Source organism: Camelus ferus, chromosome X (assembly GCF_009834535.1).
Source record: "Camelus ferus isolate YT-003-E chromosome X, BCGSAC_Cfer_1.0, whole genome shotgun sequence".
NCBI lineage: Eukaryota > Metazoa > Chordata > Mammalia > Artiodactyla > Camelidae > Camelus > Camelus ferus.
Genome location: NC_045732.1, coordinates 73,758,878 through 73,782,879, shown reverse-complemented (window position 1 = coordinate 73,782,879; position 24,002 = coordinate 73,758,878). Strand labels below are relative to the sequence as shown.

Sequence of the window (24,002 nt, the reverse complement as noted above, 5' to 3'; positions counted from 1 at the left end):
CCCCCAGCCTGCGCATGCGTCCTAAGAACCCCCTACACTCGCGGCACAAGCTGAGAGTATTGTCGGGGGCTATTCTCTCTCCCAGGAACATGGCGGCGAGTCAGGGAGGTGGTGGTAACAGTGGGGGCGGCGGTTGTGGTGGAGGTGGAAGCAGCGGTGGCGGTGGCGCGGCCGGCGGGGGAGGTGGCGGAGCCGGAGGGGGAGGCGGCGGCGGCGGCGGGACCCTGGTGGTGCCCATCCCGGTACCGAGTCTTTTCGGTCAGCCGTTCCCCAACGGGCCGCAGTGGAACCCGGGGAGCCTGCAGCCTCAGCACACCGTGAGGAGCCTGGACCGGGCCCTGGAGGAGGCGGGCAACTCCGGCATCCTGAGCCTCAGTGGTAGGAAACTCCGAGACTTCCCGGGCAGCGGCTACGACCTGACGGACACCACCCAAGCAGGTGACAGGACGGGGAGGGGGAGGGGCAGCTGGGCTAAGTAGGGGGAGGTGGGGGAGTGGGTGGCTGCGTGGCTGCGTTGTTGGACTCTGCTGGCCCCGGCGGGTGCGCGGGGGCGGCGAGACTGACAAAGTCGCAGCAGCCAGTTCAGAATGTGTGGGGCAGGGAAGAGAATGGTGGGGGGCGAGGGGGGCGGGAATGCTGAGTAAAGGATGTATGAAAACCGGGTGGTTTGTGAGGGGTGAAAAAGCATTATTGTTAAAGCTAGTTTCCCCAGTAAGGGGTGGGGAGGGAGGTATTGACACCTTCCTGAATGCACTTCTTCCAACTCTCGTGGATGTTCCCATCTTTCCTGGAGGGAAAAAAAGAAGACAATACAGAACATCATAATCTTTACATATTCCTTAAAGGCATAGGTGCCTGCAAGAATGATATATCCCTTTTTCTAGTACAGCAGCAGTATTGCCGCGATTTTTTGTGTCTGTTGCCTTATTTTGTTGTGTTTTAATCATCCTGGAATATTCTTGCCTTCTTACCACCTATGTCTTTAAAGACTGAGAATTTTCTTTTTCCTGATGTTGAGGAGGTAGTGGTGGCAGTGGTGGTTAAATTAGTATTTGCTGCAGTGGCAAATTAAATCATCAATCACTTATGTGTCTGGTTACTAAGGAAAAGAATCCTTGTTTTGAGATATGTTAGGGTCTTAATTTTTATAGCAGATACAGCCAAAAATTTTAAGGGCATTTTTGAGAGGAAAATTAACTCCATTCTGTTTGGAGTTGTGGGTTAATGGTTTATCATTTTGGATGAGAAATTGGCTATTGTAATGTTCTTGGTATACTCTCTGGTATTCTTTGTTTTGGATGGCATTTTTTGTTATGAACGAACACTCTTTCCCCTCTTCCTTATAAGCCACTGCTGATTGTTTTAGATGTGTTTTGGTTTGATGAAGAGCTTTTTGCTTTTCATAATCTCTAAGCGTGTTATTTATGTGCGTGCTTTCATATCCTTTGCTGTAAGAAATCATGGATAAATTATTTTAATAGATTTAGTGATTTTGAAACAATATAGTAAGTAAATTCGCTCATAATGAAAAGTAATAAAAGATATTTTCAGAATAACACTATTTCATTGTATTCTGTTTCTAGATATTAAATCAAGGTATGTGTTGGATGAGTGTAGGCAGAGGAGGAAAACCTAAAATTGAAGCCTTCTGTTCAATTATTCTCTTAGGAATCATCCTAAGAACTATGAATGCGTAATTGATCAATGATTTTGTATTTTGGAAAGCATGTTTGAGTATTTACTCCTTCACTCTGAACAGATTTCCTAAACAATATGTTCACATATTCTGGAAGGATATTATACTACTTGGTATGTTCTTCAAAGGCGTCAAGAAAAATGGTTTCAGACTGCATCATTATAGGGATATATTGTTTTGTTTGTTGTTCCTTTTAACCTATGAGGGATTTCTGTATCTGTAGGACAGAGTTTAAGCATCCTGTCTTGGCATTCAGGGCTTTCACTGTCTGGCTTCAATTTATTATTGCAATGTTACCTCCTCAGATGCTCCTATGTAGAACCCTCTGTTCCAGCTAGATCAAATCCCTGTCCCTCAAATGTATTTTATGAATTTCTGCCTCGTTTTATAGGTCCTCCATATGCTTGAGATCTCCTTTTCTCCACCTATTTAATTTTGTTCAAGCTCCAGCTTTTCCAAGAAGCTGTCTCCAGCTCCCTTAGGCTACAGCAATCTCCTGTTTCTTTGAATTCCCATGGTACTTATTGTCTTTACTGCTTACCTGCTAGTGCTGGCTTTATTTTCTTTTTATATTTTGCTTGCCCTGAGAAGACGGAGAGCCCCTGAAAGACAAGGAATAAGTCATATACTTGTTCAGTTTTCTCATTATACATTGCTTACATTGTACTTGATAATATTTTTCATAAATATGAATATCATCTTATGTGGTTATAACCTTTAGCTTTTAAGCCTTCAGTTGGCTTTTTTAGGCAAGTTTTAACACAAACCAGAGCCATATTTGCTCTTAGTAAACATTCATTCATCATAAACTTTATCAGTGTCTACAGTTACACAGGATTTTTGAAATAATTCCACCTCCTTTTACCTTTTTTAAAGTTGAATGTGTGTTCCTTGTGAGAACACTTCAACATTTAAATGCGAAATCTGTGGGTGACTCATTCACCATTCATTTTTGACCAAATTCAGCCTTGAACTAGTTAGGGGCAATATTCTTTTTTTTTTTTTTTTTTTTTTACTTTTTTTATTGAGTTATAGTCATTTTACAGTGTTGTGCCAAATTCCAGTATATAGGGGCAATATTCTTGTTTGTAAAGAGACTAGTATCCATTGTATATAAATGAAGGTAGATACACTGAAACTGAAGGAAAATAGAGCATGTTTGAGATTAATACGTACATACATATATACACACAAACATACAAATATGTATACACAATATATTCTCCGTTTGATGAAAACAGTTCTGTTTGTTGATATTGTTATGCTTAAAATGACTCTCAGTGGGATGATGTTTCAGTACCAAACTGATTAGTTAGACAAGAATATAATGGTTTATTGGGTTGGGAAGAGGCTGGAGGAAGGGAAAATAAGTAGAAGCTATTTGTTAATCTAGGTGTGAGGTGGTGAGAATCTGGGTTAAAACAAAATGATATAAGAAGGGGGAATTGATAAATTTCAAAGGTAGTGGGAAGGCTTTTTGTATTGTTTTGCTGTTCCGTACATACACATAAGACGAAAAAAACCATTGGTTTTCCACCTTGTGTGCATGTTAAAGTCGTGAGGGATTTTTTTTTTTATTTAAACTATGCCTGGGCCCCACCCTAGACCAATTAAATCAGAATCTCAAGGGCCAAGTGAGCTGCTGCTTCTTTTTTTTTTTTTTTTAAAGTATTCCTAGGCAATTCTAATATGCAGTCAGGGTTGAGAAACTCTAGCTCATTTTTTAGGCACTGAAGAAATATTTATTGTTTGAGTGAATGAGGACATTGATAAAAGTTTAGTGACTAACCTAAAGCCACTTGTCAAGAGGGTCAAAACCAAAGCTAAGAACTAAGTGTTCAAGTTCTAGTTCAGTATTTTTTTAATAGGCTTCTGTGAAGCAGAGACTTATTTTTTTATCATATTATGTCTGTAGCGACTAGAAACTTATCAGGAAGATATAGTTTCTCCAGTTCCCTTCAGTAACGCTGGTTTACATTTAATACTGTTCAATAAATTTGCATTAAGAAAATAGTGCCCTTAAAACATGTAGCAGCAAAATCTTGTTTTCGTTATTAATAGTCGTCCAGTGAGGGAAAATGGATAATAGGTAGCTGTTGGCAAAGTTTATCTTTGGTATCTTTTTACCTCTCTTTGAATTTCTGGTGTTTGTTCTTCACCTGTCCCCTCTCTCCTGCTGCCTCTTTATTTCTTTTTCCTTCTTCATCCTCATTCCCCTTCCTTTGCTGGGATGGGAGCAAAGCTAACTAATTATGGCAGCCTTTCCAGGCAATTAACATTTAAAAGGGAGAGTTTGCTAATTTACTCTAATTGGTGGTTTGTGCTCGTGACCTGTTTTGAATTGATATGCCTTCTAGATGTTTCTTGATTAAAATCCTCACCCATATAAAGACATAAAAACATGGATCAGAAAGTTGGTAACCCATTTCAGGAAAGTAGCTGACTTTGGTTGTGATGTCTTGTCTTTGATGGTCTGTAGGTAGACTTGGCAAGACAAAGGGGAACTGCCTAGAACCTTTTAGTCTGTCTGATACTGTGATAATTTATTGACTTTAAGAGAGCGTGAAAATGATTTTAATGGCTACCCCCAACAAAGTCCTGACTTTGTCACCAGTGCTACAAATAAGTCTCAGTCTACTTAGACCGCTGTTCTTTCTGCTTCTTCATACCTCTTTATGTCCGTAAACAATAGGTCTGTGAAACAGATTTAGGAATTCTTACATACATCAGATTGTGCTGTGCCCTGGTTAATCACATGTTTTCCTGTAAACCTGGAGTCAACTCTAGCATTTCCTACATGTGTTGTTTCACCTCTTCAACTGTGGGGCATGGTGCATTGTATCAGCTTGTAAAATGGAGCCAGATAAACTTCACAGCATCTGATTTTGTTACATAGGTGAAGGCCATCTTAGTGCATTCAGTGGAATAAGCTTGTGATTTTGTGGCCTGATTCAAATATCTGTCTTGCTTCATGTGATATCTTACTGAAAAACCAAATGTGAAGGACATTTTTGATGATTGACTCATTTTAATTGTTTTAGTTGAATTTGAGTTGCTGAATCTTGTAGTGATTTTATTCAGTGATGAATTCTTCTATAGCATAAATAGTTGGTTCTTAATTCCTTTCTTTTGCAAGTTCACATTTTAAAATAAAATGTCATCTTAAGTTGGAGGGTACATTTCTCATTAAAATAATACCATTTATATAACTCTTTATAAATTCTTAGCACTTTCATATATATTACCTTATTGTAGCCTAATAATAACCCTGTGAGCTTGACAGAGTGCATAGTAATTACTCCTTGTTGTTGAGAGAGGTTGAGTGATTTGCCCGAAGTTAAACGGCTAGTATATAGCAGAGTGTGGGTCAGAAGCTAGGTTTTCCAACTCTAGCAGTGTTTCAGAGTGATTTCCATTGTAATACTTTCTCTTCTAATAACAAAGCTATTATGAAAAGAAACACTGCTAATAAATAGTTCATTTAATCTGAAAGATGAATGCTTATTTAACTTCATAGATTATATAGTTTTTGTAGTGTAGTGTGTTTTGTTTTGTGCATGGTTGTTTGCATAACTTGTCTTCATGCCCCTCTGATGGTTTTAGTATAGATTCATTAAGCAGGCTTTTATTGAACTCCCACTTTGGAAACATGATTACAGTCAACAGGAAAGAGACATGTTTCTTTTTCTTGAAAGGTTTATAAAATAGGTGGATATGTATAGTACTATGTGCAACAGTTAGAAAAGAGCTATAATATATAACAATATTCAAAACTGTATACATTTATAAACTGTACAGATAAGTGATATGGAACTGTGGCATAAGACTTAATATTATTGGGGGTTAAGTTAGTTTGAGTAAGTTTCCTGTAAAGTTAGGTATTTGCTGAATCATGAGGTGAATGGTCAGTATAGGATCAGGTTATGATTATGCAGGAGGGACAGTTGCAGACTTTCAGGGGAGAAATTGTACAGATACAGAATTAAGAATGGCATTGTGTGTTAAAGGCCGATGTTAACTGAAGGTTCACTCTTATTTTCTCAAACATACTTGGAGACTGAAAGGAGGGAGCTGGTGGAGAGTTCAGTGTCAGAATGCAAGAAGTGGAGGAAGGATCTTCATGGATGGGGGGAATTGTGGGGTGGGTAGGAGGGATGGGGAGCTGTTAGCAATGGGGGGGAGGAGTTACCTGACTTTTGCTAAGGTAAAGGGGACATCTAGGGACATTAATGTCTTAAATTTTAATCTTAAAGATGTCAGGCAGTGTCATCTGGGAAAACAAGTTTGCCACCATAGGAAGAGATACTCAATAGAGCAAAATGCTTTAAGGAGTCATTATGGAGAATAAGCCACAGTTTAGAATTATACTGTGTGATAAGCAGCTAAATTACAAAAATTTGCTTTTGAAAAATTTGAGCTTACCATGTTTTCTGAAAAAAAAAATCATGTATACTGCATGACAGGTAAAAGAACAGAGTAGTTTATTGGAATATTTTAAAATTGGGGTTATAGAGACATTTTGCTTAAAGTTTAAAATTTAATATTTTGATTTAGATTATTTGTATTATACACTCTGAAGCACTTGTTTAATATCAAAAGCATAAAGATGAACAAAGTCTAGAACCTTATTGACAACATGAGAGATGATATTAGGGACACTTTTCACAAATAAAAGTAATTGAAGACTTAGAGCCTATTGATTTCTTGGGAGGTGGTGTTTAAGTTCCAAGGCATACAGTGAAACTTTGCAAAAGGGCATATCATCCTCCTAGCCCATCCCAGCAGCGCACTCTAAGGGATACTTAAACGGTGTGAGGCCCACCCCCATTGTACAGAGGCTGTTTATCATCATGACCTAGAAGGGGAAATATTTTAGTTTTCTCTACACTTTGTGGGTATTTGGGTACTTCTTGAAGCATTGTAGTACTCTTCTAATCAGTTCTCTGAGCAGTTCCAGAAAGTTTTGTTTGCTTCCCTTTTACAGAAAAAATAAACAAACGAAAAAACAAAACCTTATACTCCAGGGAACCATTTAATGTAATAAAAGAAACCTGTACAAGTGAGTTTTATAACAATAATTTGTATTTAGTCTGTTAAGGGTCTAACTTTTAATCTTTACATTTCTCCTGTTTCAAATAAATTATAAATTGATAGCATTCCACATACAGAATACCAGTCAATGGACTGTTATGGATAACTAAATAATGGATATTATCTAATATATTTTTTGATATGAAACTTTTTAAAAAAAGTTTTGTTTCCAAATAGGAAAGTAAGTCCATCCCTGTTTGTGGACATTGTTAATCTGTGTACTCTTACAATTTGTGACAGACAATGTTGTCACTTTTAAATTAATTACTTAAGTGTCTTTCAGTAGAATTTTATGTATTATATTAAGGATTCAAGATGACAAGAAACAAAAATAAAATAACTGTGCCATAAACTCTTATTTGAACTCTGTGGAGACTAGCCAGTTCTAGAGTGTTTATGAATTTGGATTTCACTCAAAAATGGCTTTGTTAAATGATTATGTCCCTAAGAGACTAGAATGTATAGCCTAGAATTTTCCCTGTCTTAAAAAAAGTTATTACAATATGTAAATCCTTAATACTTTGAGCTAATTGGTTGGCATGTCTATGTCAATGGGAAATCAGTTACTTTTAAAGATATTTATAAATTAAAAGTAGTAACTTGAACATAGGTAACTGTCTCCTTAACCTATCTTGATGAGTATGTAAGAATAGATTTGTTGTATCTATTTTATGTAAATGGACAGGTGGTAAAGTTTCTGCCTTAGAGGAATTTATGATTTCATAGTGGTATAAAATTAGTACTCCTATCTATTAAATAGGCTAAGTCAGTGGTTCTCAAGGAGTGGGAGGATTTGCCCCCAGGGAATATTGGTAATATCTGGAGACGTTTTTGATTGTCCCAACTTGGGGGACATCTTAGTGGGTAAGGGCCAGGGATGCTACTAAACCTCCTACAAAGAACAAGACTGCCCCACACAACAAAGACTTGCCTAATCCAAAATGTCAATGGTGCCAAGACTGAGCAATGCTGGGCTGCAGTAAGGTAAATATCATAAGTGAAAACAAAGCAATGTGCATGAGGGAGAGATGACATCGATCATGTTGGTAGAACATCACACACAGAGAGAGGGCTTTATAACGAAGATAGAGGATGGGCCTTGAAGGGGAAAGGATCAGATTTTATACTTAATCATAAAAGGAGGAAACTGCATGAATATTGACATCCCAGAGTCTCTTCAAACTCAAAATGTCAAAAAAAAAAAAAAATCAAGTCTTGTTATTGACCCTAGGCCCCCTGGTCTCCCAGACCAGAAATTTAGGAATTATTCTTGACTCTTCACCTTCCCTCATGCTCGGTATCTGGCTAGGAGTTAAGACCTCTTGATTATAGCTCTTTGAATAGCTTTCAGATCTGTTTCCTTCCCGTCTATTCTCACTGCCATTGGTGTTGTTCACGTCCTCCTCTCCTCATCTCTAACTGGGCCTATCAGCAGTTTTCCCAAATGATCTCTACCTCACTTTCAGTTTGCAAGTCCAGTTAGTCCTTCACACTGTAGCTAGAGTACTCTTTCTAATATGCAAATCTGATTGTCACTTGTTCCTACTAAAACACCTTCAAGCCAGTAAGTCAGCTCCTTAATAATACATTGCTTATTCCTTGTATTGAACATTAAAAAAATGTAAAAAAGCTAACACATAGCTCTGCTTTATATAACTTTATGTATAACTTTATGTATAAGTAATATTAATTACTTAATATTAGGTTGCTAAGATTCATCCAAATTGTTGAATGAAGCTGTAGTTCATTCTTTTTGATGGCTGCATTATGTTTCACAGTGTAGCTGTACCACACTTTATTTATTCACTTTCTCACTAATGGCCATTTGAGTTGTTAACATATTTTTGCTTTTGTGAATAGTGCTGCTATAAGCATTATTATACATGTCTCCTGTTGTACACGTGCAAACATTTCTCTTGTGCATATACTTGGGAGTGGAATAGCTGGGTTATCTGGTATTTCAGTGTTCAACTTAAAGAGATAATGCCAAACTGGTTTACAGTTTATATTTCCATCAATGTGTATAAGAGATCCTATGAATTCATACCTCCTCGAACACATAGCATTGTCAGATTTAAACATTTTGGCCAAACAAGTTTAAGATGGTAGTTCAATGAAATCTTTCTTGATTTACATTTTACTGATCACCAGTTTTGTTAACATATCTTCAAATGTCTTGGCTACCTGGCCATATGTGTTTCCTATACTGTGAAATAATTTATTTTACCTAGTTTTTATTGGGCAAAATACTAATATTATACTAATCATTTGTCAATTTTGTATCTTGTGAAAATCTTCTCCTAGTTTATAACCTGTCTTTTTGATTTTTAAGGAGCCTTTTGCTGAACAAATGTTCTAAATTTTAATGCAAGCAAATTTATCAGTCTTTTATAGTCACTGTTTTTTGTGTCTTGTTTAAGAATGTGTAAAATATATTCATCTATGTTTTTCACTAAGAGTTTTAAAGGTTTGTTTTCGGTGTTTAAATTCCTCATCAATATGGAATTGATTTTTATGTTTAATGTGAAGTAGAGGTCCAGTCTTATGTTTTAGCACATGGATTATCTTTTTCCAGATCTACTCCTGCCTACTTCTTTTCTTTTTGACATTTTATTGAGATATAATTTACATGCCAAAAATTCACCCTTTTAAAGTATATAGTTTATTGGTTGTTAGTTGTACACTCATTGCAGAAATAATTTTGGAATATTTTTATCACTTCAAAAAGAAACCCTATACCCATTAGCATTCCCTTGTCATTACCCACTCCTCCCCTCCCAGTCTAGACCTAGGCAATCACCAGTTTGTTTTTTGCATTTATAGACTTGTTGATTCTGGACAAGTCATATACATAGATTCATACAATATGTGGCCCTTTGTGACAGTCTTCTTTGATTTATCGTAATGTTTCAGAGTTCATTTATGTTGTAGCATGCATCAGTACTTCATTCCTTTTATATCTGAATAATATTCTATTGTACATTTTGTTTATTCATTCATCAGTTGATGGATAATTGGGTTGTTTTCATTCTTCGGCTATTATAAATACTGCTATGAACATTATGCAAAAGTTGTTGTGTGGATATGTGTTTTCATTTCTCTTGTGTATATATGTAGGAGCAGAATTTCTGGATCATATGGTAATTCTGTGTTTAACATTATGAGGAAATGCTAAATTATTTTTCAAAGTGGCTACACCATTTACCATTCCCATCAGCATTGTATGAGGATTCCAATTTCTTCATATCCTTGACAACACTTGTTAACTGTATTTTTGTTTATAGTCGTCTTAGTGGGTATGAAGTATGGTTTGGATTTGCATTTTACTAATGGCTAATGATGTTGAGCATTTTTTCTTTTGTTTATTGACCATTTTATACCTTCCCAAGAGAAATGTCTATTTAGAATCTGCCCATTTTCTAATTGAGTTGTCTTTTCATTACTGAGTTATGAGTTTTTTTCTTTTTTTTTTCTTCTGTACATAAGATCCTTGTGACATATATAGCTTGCAGATATTTCTTTCCTATTCTGTGGGTTATCTACTTAGAAACACAAAATTTTAAAATTTTAATGAAGCCTGTTTTATCAGTTTTTTCTTATGTTGCTTGTAGTTTTCATGTCACATCTAAGGAGCCATTGCCTAACTCTGGGTTCTGAAGATTTACTCTTTTGTTTTCTTTTGAGTTTTATACTTTTAGGTCCTACATTTACACGTATTATCCACTTTGAGTCTTTTGTGTATGGTGTAGGATCAGGGTCCACCTTCAGTCTTTTGCATATGGATAGCCAGTTGTCCCAGCACCATTTATGGAAAGTATCTTTCTTTCCTTACCCAGTTCTCTTGTTGCTTTTGTTGAAAATCAGTTGACAATAAATGTGAATGTTTATTTCTGGACTCTCAATTCTATTCTGTTGATCTGTATGTCTGTTCTTACCCTGATACCATTCTATCTTGATATCTGTAGCTGTGTAGTAAGCTGTTTATTAAGTTTTGTAATCAGGAGGTGTGAATCTTCCAACATTGTTCTTTTTTCCTGATTGCTTTGGCTATTATGGGGCCCGTATGAGTTTTGGGATCAGCTTGTAAATTTCTTCAGAAAATGCAGCTTGGGATTTTGATAGGATTGTGTTGAATTTGGATCAATTTGGGCAAGTTTTGCCATCTTAACAACATTAAGTTGTCTAATCCATGAATATGGGATTTTTTTTGATTTATTTGTATTTTTAGTTTCTTTAACAATATTTTGTAGTTTTCCTAACTTTTTATTTTTTAATATACTATTGTAAATGCAAGTTTTTTCTTAATTTCATTTTTGGGGTATTCATTGCTAGTATATAGAAATATAGTTGACTTTTATATAGCGATCTTTTTTCTTGCAACCTTAACTTGTTTCTTTCTTCAAATAGTTTTTTAATGGATTCATTAGGATTTTCTGTATAAAAGATCATGTCATCTGCAAATATAGTTTTACTTCTTCCTTTTGAATCTGGATGCTTTTCATTTCAGTTTCTTGCCTCATTGTCCTAACTAGAACTTCTAATATAGTGTTGAGTGGATATGGTGAGAGTGGACATTCTTGTCTTGTTCCTAAATTTAAGGAAATGCATTCAGTCTTTCACCATTAAATATGACATTAGCTCTGGTTTTTTCGTAGGTGTGCTTTACCAGGTTGAAGAAATTCCTTAAACAAATTTTTTTTTATTGAAGTATAGTTGATTTACAGTGTTGTGTTAGTTTCTGATATACAGCGTAGTGATTCAGTTATACATATATAGTCATTTTCATTATAGGTTATTACAAGATATTGAATGTAGTTCCCCATGCTATACATTAGGACCTTGTTGTTCATCTTTTTTATATATAGTAGTTTGTATCTGCTAATCCCAAACTCCTAATTTATCCCTCCCTCCGTCTTTCCCCTTTGATAACCATAAATTTGTTTTTTATGTCTGTGAGTTTCTTTCTGTTTTGTAAATATGTTCATTTGTATCATTTTTTTTAGATTCAACATATAAGTGATATCATATGATATTTGTCTTTCTCTGTCTGACTTACTTCACTTAGTATGATAATTTCTTGGTCCATCTGTGCTGCTGCAGAAATTCCCCTTTATATCTATTTTTTGAGTTTTTTTAAAGTATAAAAGGCTGTTGGATTTAATCAGATGCTTTTTCTGTTTCTGTGTCTATTGAGAAGGTCTTATGGGTTTTGTCTTTTATTGCATTAGTATGGTACATTACATTGATAGTTTTTTAGATGTTATATCCACCTTGCATTCCTGGCCTACCTACTTTTCATTTTAGTCTCATACTGCCCCTAAGCTTTACAATCCAGCCTACCAAACTACATGCTGTTCCTTGAAAGTGTCATGCTGTTCCATGTTTTCATGTTATTTCCCCCCTTATTGTTAATGTCCTTCTCCCTCTTTTCCACCTTGTGAACTTCTGTTGATATTTTGTATCCCAGATCAGACCTTTCTTTATTATCTTTTCCCTTTCCCCTCATCCTCTACATATAGTGATTACACTATACCTCTAATATAGCATTTGTGATCCTTTATTACAATTATTTCTCCTGTTGTAGCATTCTCCATCAATTTAATAACTTTTCCAGAAAAAAAGAACACTGCCGCAATAAGCACATACATGGATCTTAGAAATGTTAACTGAAGAAAATGTACATTGTAAAATCAAAGAAATGATAGTTGTTTACATTTGTCTTTTTATTGATTTTGGCATTCTTTGAGTGTAGTTGCTTTGTTGCCACTTCAACATTTCGTACAGTGTGTGGTACATAGTATGTGTTTAGCACATTTGTTCAATTCAGCCTGCTTCTCAGCTTGGGTGCCTTTTCAGTTCCCTCGACAGTTTGTCTCTTTCCTTTTCCTCTATGTTTTCCACTATTTCTCATGTATGTACCTGTTCTCCAGTCACATTGGACTTCTCATTGTCTCTCTTTTTGTTTTTATTGTTTTATTATATTATTTTAAAAAAGAAAAACTATCAGGAAGAAAAAGAAATAACAGCTTTATTGCTTCATAAGCAGAGATATGATTATTAAACTTTAACAGTTGCAAATTAGCTGTAGTTTTTGTATATTGTTATATCATTGTATATACCTTTATTTTAGGATAGTTGACTGCTTTTAAATATTTAGGTTAATTACTAAAATAGATTTTTAAGTAGTGTTTATGACATTAAATAATATGTTTGGCATTGGAAATATTAAATTATAGAATGTTTCGAGGGTTAACCTGTTACTTTAATCAATTCCATCTTGAAAATCTTATTTGTAGGTGAAGTCCAGGAAAAACTGGGAGATGAATGCCCTTTTTGTGATTGTGTTTAGCTCTAAACAGTTTAAAATTGTTTTCACATGTCTTGGTCTAGTTTTCTTTTCTTACCTTGGTCTGCTGTCTTCCATTTGCCATGAGCCCTCACAAACGATTGCTCTGTATGTTCACTGTTTCTCTTGTGAAAGGCCTCATCACTTCCTGACTGAATATTTTCTCAACATTAATCTGTGTAATTTTGTTGCCTTAAAAATCTTTCCATTATAGTCTTTTGTAGACTCTTCCAAGTTGTTCTTCCAGAGAGTTTTCTTTATGCCACTCTTCTGCTGAAGAAAAGTGTTTTATAACATGATTTTTAATGACTGCCTAATAGTCTATTTTAAGTATGTACCATGTTTTATTTAACCATTCCTATATTGTTAGATGTTTAAGTTACTATTTAATATGAATATGCAGCCAGGTGCAGTTGTGCTCCTAGCTTTACATTGCTTCCCCCAAGAGGAATTGAAACTCCTTGAGGGCAGATAATGCTTTCTATACAAAAATACCCTATAGTGTTTGGTTGACTGCTGTGTCTCTCTGCAACAGTTAATAGTAAAAGCTTGTCAAATTTCTAAACTTAGAATTATGGGAAGGTGCATGACAATTTTATATACCGCCTTCTTGTTCTATCTCTGTGACTATAAACTAAGAACGATTTTGCCACGGTATCTTGGTGATCTTGCATATCTCCACATAGGCCACTTAGGCAAGGCTCAACTGCAATCTGACTTAAATCTTGGAGAAAGACTCTCTGATCCTCCCTGATACAAGGCAAGATAGATAGGTGACATAAGGTCATATCCTGTCTACCTCCCTATCTTGTGGGAGGCTGCCTCAAGGCAGTCTATTTTCTCCTTCCCTCATTCTGCTGAGACATGGGACATTCTTTTGGGTACAGCTGTGAGTTTAAAATTGCAAAGCTGCAGTCTAGAGTTGACTCCTCAGTGACAGAGCAATCCATTGTGCATGCTGTCTGTCATTTGGTCCCTCCCTCCAGTTTGGTTTTGTCCTGTAGGACTAGGGACATGGGGAACTGACACTGTACTGGTCATGCTTTCTCTGTCTGTGTTAGTAATACACTGTCTGAATCCATTTGGTCTCACTGGTAGCTGCCAGTGTGCTGCTGTGTTGGAGCCACTTGACCACTAAGATAAACTAATGGGGTTTTCTTTGGTCTGGTTTGTGGGATTTCTCATTACTTTGTAATGAGTTTACTGTAACTTGCTTTTAATTTCAGCATCCAATATTTAGTGCTTTGTTGTTAAATAGCTCAAGTAAGGATGATCCTTGCTGTGTAAATACAGTATTTTTTTAAGAGGCATGGTATACTGGCTATAAAATTTGTCTTAATCTGGATACATCAAAGATGAAGCAGTTAGTTTTGTTTAGCATGGTAGCTTGGACTTTTTTTTTCTTTTTTGTTAACCCTCCTCCAGGACTACTTTTGTTTTGGAATCCAAAGCCTACTAGAGTTATCTTGGAAAGTCAATTTGATGCAGACTGCCCTCATATTACATTAGACTTTCCTTTCTCATGCAGTAGAAAGGTACTAAGGTATCATAATTAATGCAGATAAAAGGTATACTATGTAATCGTCCTTTGGTATCCACGGGTGATTGGTTTCAGGACCCCCCAGTGGATACCAAAAATCCATGAATGCTGAAGTCCCTTGTGTAAAATGGCCTACAATTGGCCCTCCATATTTGTGGGTTCCCCATCTGCAGATAAGGGGGTCTACTGTATAAACAGATCCATTTGATTTTCAGTGACTAGTTGACATTGACCTAGGCAGAAAGAACATCAACATTAGATTAATCATGCATCAATTCAGATGTCTTAGAGATGGTCAAGGTAACATGTTTTGTCATTGCTTACTTCATTAATCAGACTAATTATAACAATTCAGATTTTATAGTTTTTGTATTTTGCTTTAAGGAAATAATTTAGATGAAAGCTTGATTTTTTACATTTAAAGTTGCATACTTTCACAGTAGTTTGTATTTAAAAATTATGACATAGAGTAGGAAAGCAATAAAACATGACAGCATAGTGATAGATGTTTGGTAGCAGACTGAGTTGTACCCCATAAAAACAAAATAATTGTATACAATACCAACTTATAATTAGCCTATAACTGTCTACAGATGTTATTCTTATGAATGGGATATATATCTTATGTGTGTATATATATATACATATACATTCAGAAATTTACCTTCTGAAGTATAATACTTTTAAAATAGTATACTATTAATACTGTTTTCTTAAAACAGAAGCAATCCTTGCTTATTGTAGAAACTTTAGAAAATAAAAGTGTAGAGAAGAAAATACAAGTCATTCCTCACTACCAACCTTGAGTAAGCATTAACATTTTGGTATGTTTCCTTTTTACTGCCACACTCATCATCTTGTACATACCTGTAGGTCTTTATATGTATATATATTGAATGTATAAAGTGTACACTTTAAAAGGAAACAATTGGCTCATACTGTGTATATAGTTTTATATTTTGAGTGTTCTGGTTATTACCCTGTGAGCATTCTTATTTCTATATTAAGAAATCAAGTCTATAATATCATTTTTAAAGGCTACAAGATATTCCACCTTGAGGGTATACCATATTTTAGTCTTTACTTATTGTTGGACATTTAAGTTATTTCTAATTTTTTCCTCTTTTAAATAACTGAAATGTACATACATTTTATGCATCTTTATCTGGCTTCAAAGATTTCTAAATATTGACTTATTGGATCAATGGGTATGAACATTTTTAAGGACCTTGATTCATATTGCAAAATTGCTTTCTAGGCAGGTTACTTCATTTTGAATTCCCATCAGTGGTATATGGGGAAGTGCCCAATTCAAAGTTGCTTTGCCAACACTAATATCTTTAAAAACCCTTGTACTTGATGAGTGAATTATAGTGTTTTATTCTTTACATTTATTTTGATTAACAGTGAAGTTGAACATATTTTCATATACAACTTGGTCATTGATAATTTTCATTTTAGAATCTGTTTATGTCCTTGGCCCAGGTCTTATCTGTGAGTTGATGTCATTTTGCTTTTTAACATACTGTAGTTTTCCTTTCTTTTTATGTAGCTAAACCTAAAAATCTTTTCATTTGTGAGTTACTCCTTTATTTGATACTCTGAAAATCTTTCCTCATTCTAGTATTGAGTGACTAATCACTAAAGTGTTTTTCCAGTTTTTTTATGGTTCATTTTTCATGTTTATCTTTTTCTTCCATCTGGAATTTATTTTAGTAAAAGTTATGTGATGAGGCTATAACATTTGTCTTTTGAAAATAGAAGTTTTTCAAGAACTACTTAATAAATAATACTACATGGAGTCAAAATGCCAAATTTACAGTATAATAAATTTTATAGGGGTTGATATATAGTACCATTCTCAAACATCACTTTGATGTTTGAATGTCATTACACTGCATTATTTCTTGGTGAAACTGAAGCACTTTGTAGAATTTCCTACAGACAACTGTACATAGAGCTTCCCTCCCCCCCTTTAAAAAAATAAAGTCTTGTCCTTCCGTGTGGCTTAATAGTTGTGTGACTCAGAGTCCTTTTCTCACTGAGCATGCATGTAATCCGCCCTCTGGTTAGCAGCTGTGGTTTCTCCTTGCAGCATCTGTTTTTGTTTGCACCCTTGCTTCTCAAAGTCCCTGTGCTCAAAAAGAGCCTTCCATTATTGGTTGTTGCAGGTCAGTGAGGTCTGCTTTTATTGTTTCTCATAGCTGTTGGCTTTGAAGCAGTTTTTGCACTTTTTTCTCTCCACTGTACTTATGGTTAGTATTTTAACTCATCATGGAGTAGCTTAGAAATTCTGTGGGCTGTACATCTTACTCATTCAACAAGGCTTCAATGTTATAGATTGACTTTTCAATATCTTGTCCCGAATGACAGCACAACACCCTTCTAGGGAGTACTGAATCAAGAAATCACCTGTCTTTGCAGAGGGCATCTGTTAAAAGCAGATGCCAGAGCCATGGGGTTGTCATTTCACATCAGGCTCCAACATCAGAGTCTAATACTTCAAAGACACTCTCCATGCTTGCAATGGCAGACAGCTGTGGTGCCTCCTGTTTTCTTGTTGCTTTTGTTTCCAGTCCTGAGATTTATTTTAGATGGAGAAATAAGGAAGCATTAGTTTTTGAGAGCATATTAATCCGATTTTTACACAATGTAACTGCTCACATTTGAGTAATACCAGTTACTGAAGAGCACAAAAAGTTTAATATTTTATTTTCATGTTAGGAAATAAGTATTTTAGTTGGTTGTTTTTATGCACTCTCCTAAAGAGTGCACTCTCTGGCACATATTTTCCATGTCATAAGAACTGAATACAATAGTCAGTTTCCATCGCTTTATTTTGTGCCTTTATGAACATTGCATATCATTAGGTGCAAATTGATAATTTTCCTTTCATTTCTGTTGCTTACTTCCTCCAGGGATTGTACGTTGTTGCAGAATGTTTACTCTTTTCCAATAGCTCTGAGGTAGTGAGGAGCAGTAATTAAGTGATTTTGGCAATGTTTTATAGGTAATCATCAGTAGAATTAGCATATAGTTCAGATACAATCTAGTGCTTATCTCCTAAATAAATTATCCCTCCTTTTCCCGTCTGTAGGAGTCCTGTAAACTCTGGGATATACCCCAAGGATGATGAAGTATTGGTCCCATCACAACAGCTTTGTAAAAATCCACAATTTTAGTTAAACTAGGTAGGGATGATTTTTTTTGTGTGTGTGTACATAGTTCCTTTTGCTGAAGTGTTATTATCTAAGCAGAATAGTATTTGGTGCTAGAGTGGAACAATAATTGGGATTGCTTAGGGTTGGTGCCTGGCTGGCATTTTACCTACCTTAACACAGGGTACCTAATTCATGGGACTTAATGGAACTTTGAATGAATGGCACAGGCTGTGAGTCAAGTCAGAATGCTGCTTGGGAAATAAGAATGAGACATAAAGGTGAGAATCGGGATTTGCCTGCCTCAGTCCCAGACTCTTAAGTGCAGGACCACAGAGGATATGTTGCTTATGATATTTAATTATTTTACCTTGTATATTTTCTGCGGTGAGGCTGCAACTTCTAATCCCTACTCAATAAGGAAGGTACATGGTATGATTGGGAGGTTTTCCATGGGTCTCATGTTTCTGCACATCTTGCAAGTGAGGTACTAACTGTCCTTTGTTCAGGACTATCTTTTGAAAGAGATAATTTCTTTCTCCAGAGCGAGGGACAACCATGCTTACTATCCAGTAAAATAATATCTCCCTTTGAACAAAGTGCAGACATGCGTACTATCTGCTATAAAAGATCTGGGTTCTCTCAGCTCAGAGTTCCTTTCCTATAATGTGATGTATTGCATGTGCAGGTATCCATCTATATCCATATATGTTGCTCCTCTGGGATTTGGGGGCCAAGGGGATCTGATACAGACATGCTGCTCATGCCACTTGCTGTGCTGTGAGTAATAAAGTGACTCACAAAGGAGTCTCATGCCTTCTACTAGCATCCATACAACTGTGTTAAGCTAACTTGTTGACTCACAAGTAGGCTAAAGTCTCAGATCCTTTAAAGTTCTTGACAGGTACTCAGCACAATGGTTTTGCCTATAAGATGTTACAAGAAACTTGTTTAATTTTCTTTAATCTTTGTTTATTGGCTTGGTTAAAAATATTGAGAAATTAATAAGGGTTCACTGTTTAAGAAGCCAAGAAAGCTGTGTGTTGGCTTAGACTAAACAATTCTGAAATGGTAAATTGGGAACAACTGAGAACTTTATAATGGTGTTCATTATTTTCTTAACTAAAAATTGGGACTTGAAGTTAGATTTATGTTCTGCTTCCTATTGTAGGAAGAAACCTACAATATGAATGTAGTTACGAAATTTAGAATTTCTCTGACCCTGCTTTGTGGTTCGAGTGGAACAGAATGTTTGAAATCTGGGACAGGAAATCACAATAATGTATTGAAGGAATGGAAAAGCACACATAGAACATGGACTTTGAAGTCACATCTGAGTTTGCTGTCAATTATTACTAGTTTTTTTTTAAACATTGGGCATACTGTTCAATCTGTCTTTGATTCATATGTATGAGGAATAATACCTCCTGTTATGAGGATTAAAAATTATGCAAAGCATGTGGCTTTCTGATCTAGCATATGTGGAGGGTGTATGTTTGTGTGTGTATGTGTGTGTGTGTATCAGTTGCTTCAGTTCCACTTAGGTCATTGTAGATGTGAATTTAAAGTTCGGATTTCAAATTATTTCTCCACTTAACTTCCATGTTTCTTCAAGCAGAAAATTCTGTATCTCTGTTAATGATGAGGCTGTGTTCCAACAATGCATTTCATTGTTAGTTTTTCCATAGGTGAAAATGTGACAGATTTTCAAACATTATCTAGGATTTTCTTTAAAATAAAAGGGACTATAGCTATCTATATTAGTAAATGTCACCCAAGTAAGACTCACATGTGTTTATTTTAGCAGTTTGTGTCAGAAGCCATACAGCCTTTTGGACACTGAATAAGATAAAACTATAATTAGTACTATAATTAGTAGATATAATAGTATACTTTCTGAAAGTCTTTTCTATACCTTGGCAGAAATGTTAGCCAGTGGACTAGGAATTTCCCTGGGCGACAGATGGACCCGTCTGTGGCTCTTGTGGCTGCAGCTTGGGAGGCAGCAAACATTTCCATTCCATCTGACTCCTTTCCTCCCTTCTCTAGCTTCCTTGACCTCTGAAGCTTAAGAGTGATACAGAACATAACTTAGATCAGATTATTTAAAATGATCTATTAATGTCTCTAACAGCTCCCAGCAGTTTTACAAGGAGCGATTTGAAAGAAGGCAGGAAACAGTTTGTAATAGTCTGTCTGCTGTTGAGTTATTGCCAATACTTTTTGATATGATTTATGATAAAAACCAAGACAAAAGAAAAACAGTTCATTTTTTTCAGGAATAAAGATGCTTATCCCTAAGGATACTAATTAACTGAGTTATCACCTTACTGCTTAAGAAAAAAATACACAACTGCTTAATTTTAAAAAATTTCATTGCACTATACACCAGAAATTGACACATTGTAACTGACTGTACTTCAATTAAAAAACATTTTTTTTGCAAGCATTCTTTCATTAATTCTGACAAACTATTTTTGAGAAATATGTTTGTTTCCCATGGCTGCTGTAACAATTGACCACAAACTTGATGGTTTGAAACAACAGAAATTTATTCTTTTATAGTTCTTGAGACCAGAAGTCCAAAATAAGTCTTTTGAAGCTAAAACCAGGTTTCAGCTGGGCTGTAAACCCTCTGGAGGCTCTAGGGGAGAATCCTTTCCTTGCCTCTTCCAGCTTCTGGTGACTACTGGCCACATCACTCCATTGTCTGCCTCCATCTTCATGTGATCTTTTCCTCAATGTGGCTGTGTCATCTCCCTCTGTCTCCTATAAAGATAAATGTGATGGCATTTAGGGCCCACCTGGATGATGCAGGATAATCTCCACTGCAAGATACTTAATTACATCTGCAAAAATTTTACCAAGTAAGCCTACATTGACAGGTTCCAGGAGTTAGGACCTGATATTTATGAGGGCTACCATTAAGCTTACTACAGGAAGATAAGGAGCAAATTTTAATTTCTTTTTGTTATGGGTGTGAGAAAGCTGAAACATCTTTATAATTGTCTTTTCCCAAGTCCTATTTGTCCCCAAAGAAAGCAGACTTTAAAGGTGTTGTGAAATGAATCTCCCCTTAAGTAATAAATTAAGTTTGTTTTCCCATCTTTAGATGGATTCATATTAAATGAAATACCAATTTTGCATGTATTTCTTGAGTATAATATGTTCTTTATCAGTCATATTATTCTAGTTGCTTTAGTGCATGTTAATTAAATTATTTTTAAATACAAAATCTTCCTTATGGTTTAATTGTATATTACAAGGTAAAAAATTTAAATCAGAGTTTAAATTTTATCCATTATATCTATATAAAAGTTAATTTTCACTTTTTTGAAGGAAAATATGAGATGCTGTTAGTGTAAAATAGTTCAAGAAACTAAAATACAGATTGTTTTGTGTTATTGCCTATCTTTGCTTCCATAGATGTATTTTTCTTTTGACAATGTTATTCTTTTTTTTTTAACCCAATTCTTAGAAAGGATGTTTATACAGATTTAAAATCTGAAAAAATTTAGAAGATTTCCTGAATTAGAGGCTTTATAATAGCTTGAGTTTTGACTTTATTATGCTTTACTTGATTTAATTCAGCTAAATTAGAATAATAATTAATTGTGATTTTAAGTGGTGTTTATTAAATAAATATAGTAACTTATTCAGAAAATAGTTTATGAATGCAAATTTAATTAAATTCCCTAAGGGAACTCATAATATTACTTTGTAATTTAACTAAATAATCTTGTTTTGGAGGGCAAAGAACATAAAGCATCACACAATAATATATAAATTATTAAATTAATATATTGATATTACTTAAATTATTAAAACCACTCATTATTAATACTGGTATTTTGGCTTTTTCTCCTGTTACTTCTTTGAGCACTCTCTTTACTATGGTTTTTGTGTTTTCTCTTGACCGTTATTTTCAGTCTTCTCTGCTTGCTGTTTTTTTCTCTATTCAGCTTGTAAATGTTGGTCTTGTGGATGGCCCAGTCTTGAACTTTCTTTCTAACTCAGTAAATACTCTGATTTTAGGTAATGTCTTCCATTTCTGTGATTTTTATGGTACTAACCATAATCTCACAACTTTCAGTTTTATATATCCATCCCAGAGCTCATTTCTGAGATCTAGAATAATCTGATTAACCAACTATTTCACAACCCCCGATTGGATCTCTTTCAGATATCTCAGTTTATACAAATATAAAATTGAACCCTTGATTCTAACCTCTGGTTCAAAAAACAGAACAAAACCCCACCAACAAAAACAAGAAGAACAATCCTGTTCCATTCCTCACTCTTCTGTTAAGTAGCATCATTTAGTTGTGTAGGCCAGAATCCTGTGTGCTATCCTTGATTATTACCTCTTATTTATCCCACATAGACAGTCACTTGTCCAGTCCCTGTAAGTACTAATATTAAAATACATTTCAAATTCTGTCTACTTTTTTTATCCCTATTCTTTTAAATCTTATTTATTTATTTATTTTAAAGTTGACATATAGTCAGTTACATTGTGTCAATTTCTGGTGTACAGCATAAGGTCCCAGCCATATATACACATACACACATTTGTTTTCATATTCTTTTTCATTAAAGGTTATTACAAGGTATTACATATAATTCCCTGTGCTAAACAGAAGAAATTTGTTTTTTACATAATTTTACATATAGTAAATATTTGCAAATCTTGAACTCCCAAATTTATCTGTTCCCACCCCCTTCCCCCCGGTAACCATAAGATTGTTTACTTTGTCTGCAAGTCTGTTTCTCTTTTGTAGATGAGTTCATTAGTGTCCTCTTTTTTCTTTTTTTTTTTTAGATTCCACATATCAGTGATATATTGTATTTTTCTTTCTCTTTCTGGCTTACTTCACTTATAATGATGATCTCTGGGTCCATCCATGTTGCTGGAAATGGCATTATTTTATTCTTTTTTAAGACTGAGTAGTATTCCATTATATAAACACACCACAACTTCTTTGTCCAGTCATCTGTCGATGGACATTTAGATTGTTTCCATGTCTTGGCTATTGTATATGGTGCTACTATGAACATTGGGGTGCATGTATCTTTTCAAATTAGAATTCCCTCCAGATATAGGCACAGGAGTGGGATTGCTGAATCATATGGTAAGTCTATTTTTAGTTTTTTGAGGAAGCTCCATACTGTTTCTCATAATGGCTGCACCAAACTACATTCTCACCAATAGTGTAAGAGTATTCCTTTTTCTCCACACCCTCTCCAACATTTATTGCTTGTGGACTTTTTATTGATGGACATTCTGACTTGTGTGAGGTGATACCTCATTGTAGTTTTGACATATGGGTCAATGGAACAGAACAGAGAGCCCAGAAATAAACCCACAGACCTACAGTCAATTAATCTTTGACAAAGGAGTCAAGAACATACAATGGAGAAAAGACAGTCTCTTCAGCAAGTAGTGCTAGGGAAACTGGACAGCAGCATGTAAATCAGTGAAGTTAGGACACTCTCTCACACCATATGCAAAAATAAACTCAAAATGGCTTAAAGACTTAAACATAAGACAAGACACTATAAACCTGCCAGAAGAAAATATAGGCAAAACATTATCTGACATAAATCTTAGCAATGTTCTCCTAGGGCAATCTATCCAAGCAATAGACATAAAAGCAAAAATAAACAAATAGGACCTAATAAACTTACAAGCTTTTGCACAGCAAAGGAAACCATAAGCAAAACAAAATGACAACCTATGGAATTGGAGAAGATATTTCCAAATGATGTGACTGAAAAAGGTTTAATTTCCAGAATATATAAACAGTTCATACAACTTAATAACAACAACAAAAAGAAACAACCCAATCCAAAAATGGGCAGAAGACCTAAACAAGCAATTCTCCAGTGAAGACATACAAATGGCCAATAGGCACATGAGAAAATGCTCAGTATTGCTAATTACCTATTCTTGTAATCTTAATGCAAGGTACCATCATCTATCTCTAGGACCACTGTATTTTAGGAGTACTTACTAGATGTTATACACAATAACAAACTGGGTGTACTTTTGTTTTTAGAATTTCAAATAACTGTGAGCAATAAATTTCAACCTCCGGAATCCCAAGTTACAAGAATAGGAGATATAACCTAGTTGTAAAAGAAATATTCTAAAAAGTAAAAAAAAAACCA

At 35.1% G+C, this 24,002-nt stretch overlaps 2 protein-coding genes and 1 long non-coding RNA gene across 6 annotated transcripts in view; 2 read left to right on the top strand and 1 right to left on the bottom strand.

The window, feature by feature from the left end:
- Positions 1-91, bottom strand: part of LUZP4 (leucine zipper protein 4) — a 5,624-nt gene extending 5,533 nt beyond the window's left edge. Inside the window, exon 1 of the mRNA XM_032474699.1 lies at positions 37-91. Coding sequence (XP_032330590.1) covers positions 37-91 — 55 coding nt within the window. The remainder of the gene's footprint in view (positions 1-36) is intronic.
- Positions 59-24,002, top strand: part of LRCH2 (leucine rich repeats and calponin homology domain containing 2) — an 81,215-nt gene continuing 57,271 nt past the window's right edge. For all 4 annotated transcript variants that reach the window (XM_032474920.1, XM_032474919.1, XM_032474918.1 and 1 more), the window contains exon 1: positions 59-438. In XM_032474920.1, coding sequence (XP_032330811.1) covers positions 90-438 — 349 coding nt within the window. In that variant the 5' untranslated portion in view covers positions 59-89. The remainder of the gene's footprint in view (positions 439-24,002) is intronic.
- On the top strand, positions 6,709-15,020 carry LOC116661940. The gene is made up of 3 exons (XR_004317899.1): positions 6,709-6,795; positions 7,569-7,570; positions 15,010-15,020. It is a non-coding gene; the product is annotated as an uncharacterized LOC116661940 (long non-coding RNA).